The sequence below is a fragment of the Athene cunicularia genome, assembly GCF_003259725.1.
Source record: "Athene cunicularia isolate RWA chromosome 5 unlocalized genomic scaffold, athCun1 chr5_part1, whole genome shotgun sequence".
In the NCBI taxonomy this organism is placed as follows: Eukaryota; Metazoa; Chordata; class Aves; order Strigiformes; family Strigidae; genus Athene; species Athene cunicularia.
In genome coordinates, this window is record NW_020799101.1 from 13785301 (window position 1) to 13795877 (window position 10577).

Sequence of the window (10577 nt, forward strand, 5' to 3'; positions counted from 1 at the left end):
AAAAATGATATTCCTAACTTTTATCTATGGAGGCAACATTTTCATATCCATTCTCTCCTAATGGCAGCATCCTTTGGGAAGATGTGATAGACACATTTAGGTAAATATTATTCTTCTAGCACACATGGTTTCCATTGCAATTGATCCCCTGCTGTTTCTTTCCAAGCACTTTCCTCTGTTACATATTCCACAATGGTGGCTGAAATACTGATCAGCGATAGCAGAGACAAATTGACTCCAGCAACTGGGAGCTTTAAGGGCAGCAAATGTTTATATCTGAGTTTTGTACGTACCGTAGTTACTGAAATACCATTTTAGGCATGCACTGAGATTTTCACTGGCATTGAAAATCTGAAGTTGCTTGAGGCAGTTTGTAATTTAATAAAAGGATAGAATGAATAAAGACTGACTGAGATGGGACATAAAGATAGTGCACTACAAAACAGCCACATGGGCCCAAAGCTGCAGAGAATATCCTTGCTCCCAAAGCCTCCCCTCCAGGCTGGGAGCAGCCTGGGTGCTCCACACAGACCTGGCACAGAAGCTGCACCTGGGCTACTCATGAGCTGCCTGGAGCTTAGGGGTCACAGGCTGCTCACTGCAGGCTAGCAGAGAATTAATTCTACATGCTTTATACTGGCATGGCCATTGGAAAAGGTTTCTTAGCAGATGATAACAGCAAGAAGCTGGGAAAAATCAGGGTGGGAACTGCTTTTTTCGACCACTGTTTCCTCAAACACATATCAAGCTATAGCTCTAGATGCAGCTGGGTGATAGAACATTTTCCCTCACCCAGCATTTGCTGGGCACCATTCAGCTGCAGTGGGATGTCACCCCAAATCAGACTGAAGCCAGCATGCCCACCAGGTGTTACATGCTGTGGGGGGCTGCACAGAGCACAAGAATTGGTGTGTACACTTTTACCAGTGTTATTTGTGGCTCTTCCAACTCTCTAAGATGTGAATGGAATTGGACATAAATGTCTGCTTGTGCCCTAGCTGTTTGTCTGTGCTAGCGTGATGAATGTGCTCATGGGGGTCCAGGCTCTACAAATGCATCTACTCGTTTGCAGGGGTGGTCTGAATGTCATACAAAAGCCACTCACTCTGGCAACAGCAGATGGAGCATTGGGATTCTTTGAAGCCTGGCTTATTTATTTATTTCTAACACTAATAATTGTTGTTGTTATTTGTTAAGCACTATGTGCTCAAAACTTTCATATGGTCATGCTCCCAGGCTCTAACTGCAGGTTTGATGCTGGAACCTACATTTATACAAGTGACATTGCCATAGGGGCTGGACCTGACTGGCTGGCAGGCAATCATACAATGAAAACTTGATGGAAAAACCTGCAACATGAAAGGAGCATCACATGACTAAAATACACAATGTCTTTTTGCCAGGAGAGATTTTTAAGATGGGAAGACCTTTCTAACACAAACTGGAATCATGTCAACTTTTGTATTCTCTCTTTCTTCCTCTCTGAAATGACCCCAGGCTGGCCCTTGCGCTTGCTTTGGGGAATGTACTTCTGATTTATATCTCAGGAGGCTAAGAGGTACGAGAGATACGGAATAAACTCTCATTACCTCCTGCTAATGTAATGCACCACACAGCAGATGCCTGAAGCCCTGCTCAGTGGGGTCAACGTAAAACAATAGTGGACCCCTGGCAGGACCTTTCCTTCAACTTCCACAGGACCCTATGTAATGGAGAAAGTCTTCTGTGACTGTCCATTTAAAAAGCCTTGCCTTCACAAAGCCTGCAGCAATGTGGCCCTCACTAAGAGCCTTCTTGTTGTGCTAACTAGGAATTCTCATTAATTAATATCACTATCAGCGTCCTTGAGCCTAGGTATAAGCAGCAGGGGTTATAGTGCATGAGAAAGCCCCCATGCAATAGCATTGCTGGGGGTTAAGAGAGTACTAACGAGCTGGAAGCTGAGATCCTGCACTAGGAAACAAAGGACCAGATCACGAAAAACACAGCACAACCTCAGGCATCTTTAGTCAGGGGATATCCCAGCTGCTACAGGGGCCCACACGGCAATAGCCACACTCCTGTACCCGACAAGGAGTCAACAGCAATGTCCCAAGAGCCATCATTTCCATCCAGCAGCACGGGCTAAGTGGAAAATTCAATGTGGCATCACACAGAGGCTGCAGTGTGGCTTTCCTGCACAGGCCAGGGACCTTGCCTTATGAGATGTGAGGTCACTGGTGATTTGTGCTCTTCCCAATCCTGCTACAACAGAAGAGGTACCATATGGTCACTGCTTCCCAGCAAGCCCTCGAGAAGCACATTACATTGTCATCTCTTACAGCCTGAAATTATACTAACCCCCACCTGTTTTTCAGAAACCACATCTACAATTTTAGGTTCTCTTCTGCACATGTGAGCCTTCAAGCACAGCCACAGAGTGTCCTCCAAGATGTAAGTGTTCAAGGGGCTTGGCAACATGCAGTCACTGCTTAGAGAACTCATGGGTTGTCCTCAGGAGTGGGTAATGATGTGAGGTGAGCTGAAGGTGAGAAATCATCTGTTCATTTGGTTGCAGTAAAAGACTTAGAAAAGAAAAAACTTTTCACAGCATGCTTAGAATAAACATAGTCATTCTTTATCATACAGAGTCACACCTTACACATAAATAATTTGAATGTCTCACTCTTTCATGGAAAGTAACAAAGAAAAACCTTCAAGGTTGATACATGGGAGCTGGCATTACAAATCTTGTGGGGTCAAACCCAAATCCTGCATCCAAACATGCACACATTTGGTTCCAGAGTTGACCTATATACCACCTCCCTCCCCTGCCCTGGAAGGAACTGAATCAGCACCCTCCTTGGAAGACCACCCCCATCATCAACCTCTGGTTACGGATCACAACCCTGCAACCTTGGCCCCATCTGAAACCCAGTCCTTTACATTAGCAGTGGTATGAAATCCTGGCAGGCAGCTGCAGAAGGAGCTGTTGCCTTCTCCAAGGCGTATTATCCATAGGTTTTCAGAGGTGACGGAACTAACTAAGCCTACCCAAGCCAGATCCCTTGCAGCTATTCCTATTTCTTGGCTGACAAGCTGGTTACCAAAGCAGAGCAAACCTAGGTATTGCACAGTCTAGCGACATTTGACTAAAACTGGGAGCATTTAGGCAGAACAGCAGTGTGGGAACAGATAAAAAAGCTAGCGGGGCTGCAATGAGAAATCTGAGCTTTTATCAAGGAGACAGCAGCATTTGACTCTGAGCTGGCAGGGAGATCCCATCCCAAAGCAAAATAAAATATGTCTTTCTTTTCAGCAGATGAAATTCTCCCCAGTGGTTTGTTCCTCCCAGGATCATATTATGTGATCTTGTTGTCTTTAAAGTCTTTCCCCTGAGGAAGCTGATCGTTTAATATAGACTACAGCGTCAGCATCCGGTATTAAATCAGTCAGGCTACTCTGAAACGAGGCGAGTGGGCGTCCTGGAAAGGAAATAAAAATGCAAGTTTACTAGAGGAGATAGGTTCACCTTGACCCATGCTATTTATTGCGAAAGTCACAGGAACACACTGCTTGCTCAGTGGAGGCTCACTCCAACCTGCCATAGTTGTGTTTTACACTCCCAGTAAACTCCAAAAGCTCACCAAGCATGCACAAGGAATGCACAATCGAGGCACATAGGCATTGTGTGTCTTGCTTTGCTTTACCAAGGTGCCCTAAGAGGGACTAATATGTTAACTGCAGTTCTCATTAACCCAACTGGCAAAGTCAGGTACTCGGCATTTCAGCCACACACTTTTAGTATCTTTGACTGCAAAGACGTGCTGTAAAAATGTGAGAAAGAAAATGTCAGGAAGAGAAATGTTAACAGACCGCAGGCACAGTGCGGGACGGCAAGGATCAGCACCCGAGCCAGGTGCTGCACAAAGGGTCTTCTGTTCCACGTGCTGCTTCTTCTGCATCTCCACTGCTGTTTTAAGCGTGGCTGCTTCCAGCCATGCACCACACACAGCAACTAACAGCCTCCCCGTGAGGACGCCAGATGTGATGCATTAGGCACAACTCACACAATCCATTGCTGGTGTGAAACCAGCTCAAAGAGATCTATGTTGCATCAGTGTAAGGGCTCTTATGTCACTAGTTAGCCACACACCAGTTAGTTGCACACATGGAAACCCATGGAAAAGCTGCAGTTTTGGTATTTTTGCGGGTTTTTTTAAAAATGTCACGTGAGCTGACAAGATGCAATTCTTCAGCACCACCATGAGTGAAAACACTCATTTACCTCATTTAGTGTTTCACTTTATAAGTAACAATTTAGCCCACAATTGAAGTGTCAGCTAAATGAGGTAATTTATCGTAATTCTGAAAACATGCTAACTGTAAGAGGCTATAATCAGAGTTAATTACAGGGACATTTTGGAAATCCATTGGTTTGGGGCTTTAGTTTTGATAAAAGGGATAACAACTTGTAAGCTATGATTCTTTTAATTACAACAATAGTAACCACCTTCTTTTACATACCTTCTTTCATCTCTAAAAACCCCACAGCTCTTTGCAAACTATACATACCACATGAACTGTTTAGCCTAACACCAAAGTGAAGCCACCTCTGCATGAAATAAGTAACTGTTTAACAATACGTAGCAGTCCTGTGCAAAATCTGTCTAGAAAAGAAGGTGTAGAAAGAGAATATAATTTCTCTTGTGTCTCCTTAGAAATGCTCAGGGGATCCTTGGATACCCACTGCAGCAGCCACCTGATCTTGAGAACAAGGAAGGCAGCTTTTACACACACCCACAGACTCAAGGCACTACAGAGGAGGGCAGCAGCATCATCCCCACTCGCGACTGAGGAAGCAGGGGCACCACATGGCAGTATCCTGTCACATCTGCTCAAGCTCACCTGTCCATGTCCTCTGTTGGGTGACAATAAAACTTTGACACTGCGATTGGGAGTTACAAATTGCAGCAGCTTCCTCAGCGCCGTGAACAGAGAGCAGGCATCCCAGGTGGCTGTAGGAGGGCCAGCACTTGTAGTCTTCTCCTTCCACTGTTCGGAAGCCCTTTAGGGAGATGTAGTCTGGGAACAGAAAGAGGGTGTTTAGGGAAACTCTTTAAGAGACTTTCAGAGACTAGTTACACTATACACTTTGTATGTTGCACTTCAGTGAAACTCTTAAAGAAAATGGGATAGTGACATATTGAACTGACCTCCTTAGATGGAGCGGGTGGAGCTGCAAAGTTAAAAGAAACCCAAATCCTGACTTTTGGTTCTGCTGTGGAGCACAGGACAGCAATTCCCCCACAGATATAAGAGAGGGGCCAGAGCTCTCAAGGATGAAGGGACAGGGAAATGACCTCAGGGGTGGGTGAAGAGGGGGGTCTGCTGTTCAGACCCACAGATTCTCTGCTTCTTTTCCAGAGAAGCCAACCTGACAACAGCCTCTCCTAAACCTCATCCCCAACAACAGAACCAACTCATCACAGATCCAGCACCAAGTTACATGGGGCACGTGCTGACCCACCCATCATGGTGTCACCCACAGGTACAGGAGATTTCGGAACCCCAGTGTGGGAAAGAGAGGCCAGATCCTGCTCCAGTGGGATACAAAAGACCTGACAAGCCTGAGCAGGTGATGTTTGGGCTGTTGTTCATTGACAGTTAAGAGTCTCCCTCCACCTTCCCACACCTCCAGGATGGTGATCATTCTGGCACATTGCTACTGGGCCAGTTGTGAAGCCAACAGGTAGGTGTTGCTGGAAAACACTAGTAATTCCTGTTAAAGCTGATGGTCCTTCAGTGCAAATTACTGGATATCTTTGTTCATAATGGTGCAAATTCCACTTTTTTCACACACATAGAGATTCCCTTTCACAAGCCACCATCACTCCCCACCATCTTAAGTGAAAACTCAGCAAAATGAAAGCCTCAATAACCACTGGACTTTTGAAGCCTTCCTTTGGATTAGCCTCATCTCTACCACCAAATGGGTCCTTTCGAGAGGAATGCACCTCATCAGGGCTCATTTATCCATTCACAGGTCCAACAGGATGGTCTTCAAATAAAGAAATTTAGAGGCCACCAAGGCCTCAGTTACTCTGCCACGCTCATCTCCTCACTGTACATTCCCATAATAACCTGTGCTCAGCATTCAGAAGCCACCAAATGAAATGGGAAGTTTCAATATCAGCCTGGAAAAGTGACCTATTGGTCCACAGGATAAGATGACCCCAAAGAGAGATAGGAGACATTGAGTTTGCTACTCTGGTCTGGTTGCTTAAGCTATTCCCAAATATATTCACTTGAAACACTGATGCACATTATGAGAACAGTATTTAGAAGCAGTGCAAATGTAGGTCCATATGTAGGCCAGATTGTCTGCACTGCATTTACTTTGCAAAACAATGCAATCACACATAGATCCCATGAAAAAAAAAACCAAAGAAATGCTCAAAAAAAGATACTTCTGAATGTATGCTGCCTGAACGTATGGGAGATCAGAATCTGACCAGTTACCAAGTTCCTCACTCCCTCAGTAGTTATGTTACTTAAAGCATTCAAAATCATGTACCTTTTAAAAGTAGAGGTCTTTTCTGCAGATAGAGCCCGGACTTGTATAGATGTAAAACCTTTTCAAAAGCTTGCAAGGTTTCATTTATTCCATATCGTAAATCACCTGCATTTAAAGAAAAATATTACAAAGATGAGTAATTCCATGAAATACCATTTAGAGACTTCTAATAAAGAAGTTTATGAATATTAGTTAGTACCTGTTGCATTCAGAATATCACTCAAAAAGGGACGCAAAGCTGGTGGTGCAGAGTGTGGCAAAAGATAGGTGAAAAAATACCTGCAAAAAATCCCACAGACTGATTAGAATACAGTTGCTAAATTTGCCTAGTGATTAAGTTGTCTACGTTTTCCTGTGACTTGAGTATCCATATGCAACTAATAAGTCTGCTTTGGTTCTTAAGCTCTGTTTGAGCACTTCACTGGCATCTCAGACCATCACTGTGAGTTAGGCTGAAAGCTTGGTCCTTGCAGCACAGCATGCTGCCAAGCACCGTGTGAAATCCACCTTGCAAAGGCTCACGCAAGAGAGCTTTCCCTCATTCCCTGGGGCCATTTTTGTACCCTAAGCAATGCATTTCCCATCAAAAATAGACCTGAATAAAAGAAGACTCAAGCAAAGAGCTCTCTCTTGCCCTGAAAAGGTTTAACATTCTTACTGCCCCTGTAAAGGCAGAACGACTCATTCCCTGAACCTTCCAGAAAACTCCTGTTCTATGAGAGACAAGCGCGTCACTGCAAGGCTGCAATAATCTATGCAAGGATTTGCCCTTCAACACTGAATCCTGCAAATTCGGGCTCCCTGACTAAGTCCTTCTGTGTAAACACCCAGCTTCCAAGGCTTCCCTCCAGTACTTGATCCGCCAAGCATCAACGGTGAGTGGAAGTCATCATGCTTTCAGCTGGTGGCCTACACAAAGTGCTGCAGCAGTCTCAGCCCGCTGCCCATCAGCTGTTTCATTGCTCTTCCATAGGTGCCCGTAGTCACCATGGGGAGACGAAGTGTTAGCCAGCCTGTTCCCAACAATGGGAGCTCGAAGCTCGTGGGCTTTGGCAGGTAGCCCACACGGCCACTGCATTCAGCAAACACAGCCTGTGGATGTGAAGCACCAGGGCTTGTTTGGCAAATAGTAAATTCACAGGTGCAACCTCTGGGGCAAGTTTCTAGAGGGCACTGGGGAAAGGGAGCAGCAGAAGAAAGATACCTTCATTCTCACCAGACAACTACACTGTTTTCCTGCCTTATAAGGAAAATAAACTTGCTTCAAAGCGATCCTTAACCACCTTTACACAGAGGCGAGGGTGAAGCACTGCATGGAAGAAGTGCGAGATGCTAGAAGCTACATGGCAACATATGAGCTCAACCACCCCAGATTTTCCCCCCATCTCTCTGGACATACCGATATGCATTGAAAAGATTCTTCTTTTCATTTATTCCTTCACACTTCCCAACCGCAGAGCATTTGAGAGGGAAGCTTTTTGTAGGGAAGACGAGTGTGCAGTCATTATCTTCCTTGCATGACAGTTCCTCAGTGCTGGCATCATCCATGTCTGTCACTTTTAGGTTTCCATCCACCATAACAAACTGCCTCGGCTGGAAATCCAAGAGGACTATTGAACCCAGGGGGGAATGTGCCAAGTAAAACAGCAGTTTCACAAGACTCAGGCAAATCTGAGAAAGAGAAGATGAATATGCATGGGAAAAACAGACGAAAAACAGCTATTAAATTGGAAGTAGAACAAAGGGGAGGGCACTCAATGAAATTAAAGGGAAAAAAATGCGTATAGTACTTAAAAGGTAATTATATGTATGCTACAAAATTTATTATCAACATTGCCACAAGATTTGACTGGTAAGTAGTTTAGCAGCATTTTTTTCAAATGTGCATATACAAAAAGAGACATTTGCAGTTAGAGCAACTAGAGGAGAAAGCTGTGAGGAAAACAATAGCAGCCTTCATGTTTTGGGAGCTATATTGATTTGCTAGCTGAAATCAGAAGAGTTTTTTCCCACTCTGGCATAGAACTCATACATTCCCCTCCCTCCCCCCATGCTGCTCCATACAGACTCAGGCTCCATGGTCATTAATACCAGATTCATGCCTTGCTGCATCACTCAACAGTATGAATTCGGGCATACAATTGTGCTTTTGGAGAATTAGCCAAAGCATGCAATATATTTATTGCCAGCTTTTTTGTTTTCATGTCAACTTTCTGGCTGGAGGGAAAGATCACACAATACCTGATCCAGCAGAAAGCTCGCTAAATGATTTCTGAACAAACTAGATGACTGCATTTATGTTGCACCAGCACTTTGTTCAAGCAGCTTTTTGCAGCAGTTTTGATTCAGTATCAAGTGCCCTGGCATTAGATGAACTGTATCGTCATCTAGGTGTGCCTGGCAGACCCGCGCCACCCCTCGCTGCCTCCGATAGCGATCTGTGCAGGCATGAGGGTTTGTTCACTTGGCACAACTCACACAATCGCTGGTATCTGATGTGGCTCATCAGAGGGGAATCCCATCCGTTTAGATGCCCTAATTAGGAAACAGGACTAGGCAGTGCCAGTATAAATTCTGAATTAATATCTTTATCAGTCAAAAGATTATGAAAATCTTACTGCCACTGTACCAGACCTCACCAGCTAATCCAGCATCATGGGTTTCTAGCTCTACAGGAGATTTTGGCACATTTGAGAAGAGGAGGTGCTGGGAAAAAAAGCTATGTACAAGACAGTGTGAAACAGTTTGTAAGCAGAAATGAAACTCCGCTGGCCAAGAGAAATGACTCTGGAAGCTCTGATGCTACTTTAACTTGATGAGTGAAGCAGTCATAAGAATCCCAGCTCCACGTCCTACAGCTGAATGAGCTCAGTTGCCACACTTCCCCTCTGGCTTGGATGGCAAGGAACCTCTTCAACATTAAGGACCACATGCAGGCAGGGGGGTTATTTTGGGAGTTTTGTTGTGGTTTTATTTTGCCCAGAGCATTTCTTATTGATATTAAGGTACCCATGCTTCTACTTGACACTCTCTTTCCTCCTGGGACCCAAACAAGCAGCAGTGAACCCCCATCGGAGACCTTGAGGCAAACTGTAATACAAGCTATAACCAAAATAAGTGCCATGTCGTAAGTGACTTGTTTCTGGGGAGCTTAAGAGTCCGTATGTGGGATGCTTAGGAGACAAGGCAGATCTCACTAACGGGATGTGATTCTAGCACCTACAGCAGGAGGAAAGCAATTTAGTAGTGTTTGTACTACAGTCATACCTAAAGGGCTAAGATCAGAAGCATCATACAAACACATGGTGAGAGACCGGCTGCTCAGCTTGCTGCCGAAATCAAATAACACACAGAAAACAACAGACTCACGGTGCGGAGAGGTGGCTCTGCCGAGCTAGACTCAGCCTGCCGAGGGGCCACGCTACGAAAGCCCCTCTGTGGAGTGGAATAATATCGAGCGGAAAATGAGCAATACAGTGTAACACTGGGTAGTGAAGACCACCCCAGCCCTGAGCAAGATTGTGTGGCCATTTCCCCCCAGGCGTAGCTCTTTAACATTGCTCTAGAGAGAAAGAATGTGAGACACCAGGCTAAGGTTATTTTAATGTGATTTAAAATGAGTGAAAGCGAAGCGATTTAAGGACCATTTGCGGGAGCGAAGCGGCAGCATGACCATCCCGCTGGCCCCAGCGGTCCCCACGGGCTCTTCGCATCTACCCGGCTTGCGCTCAAGAAGCAACTGATAAAACTCCCTTTGTTTTCTTACTTTAAATCGCTCCTCCCAGGGGGTCTGCAGGAGCTGAATCATCTCCAGGGGGGATCCCAGCTCCAGCATGGCTGTGACCCGTATTTCAGGATCTCCGCTACGATCATAGCATTGACCGTGCAGCTGTCGGGAGGGAAGAAGCGGTGTCAGAGCGATGCCGGAGCGATGTCGGAGCGGTGCCGCTGTCCGGGCCGCCCGGGGAAGGGCGGGGGGGACGGCGGGCAACACGGCTGGCTCCACTCGGCACCGACAGCC

At 45.5% G+C, this 10577-nt stretch overlaps 1 protein-coding gene across 1 annotated transcript; it reads right to left on the minus strand.

Moving 5' to 3' along the window:
- Positions 1-2595: 2595 nt before the first annotated feature.
- LOC113480899 (extracellular tyrosine-protein kinase PKDCC-like) lies at positions 2596-10505 on the minus strand. The gene is made up of 6 exons (XM_026850111.1): positions 10323-10505; positions 7956-8227; positions 6756-6835; positions 6557-6661; positions 4888-5064; positions 2596-3464 (listed from the first exon to the last, which is right to left on the minus strand). Exons 1-6 carry the CDS (start codon positions 10389-10391, stop codon positions 3361-3363), a joined length of 807 nt encoding a protein of 268 aa, XP_026705912.1. The 5' UTR covers positions 10392-10505; the 3' UTR covers positions 2596-3360.
- Positions 10506-10577: the final 72 nt, after the last annotated feature.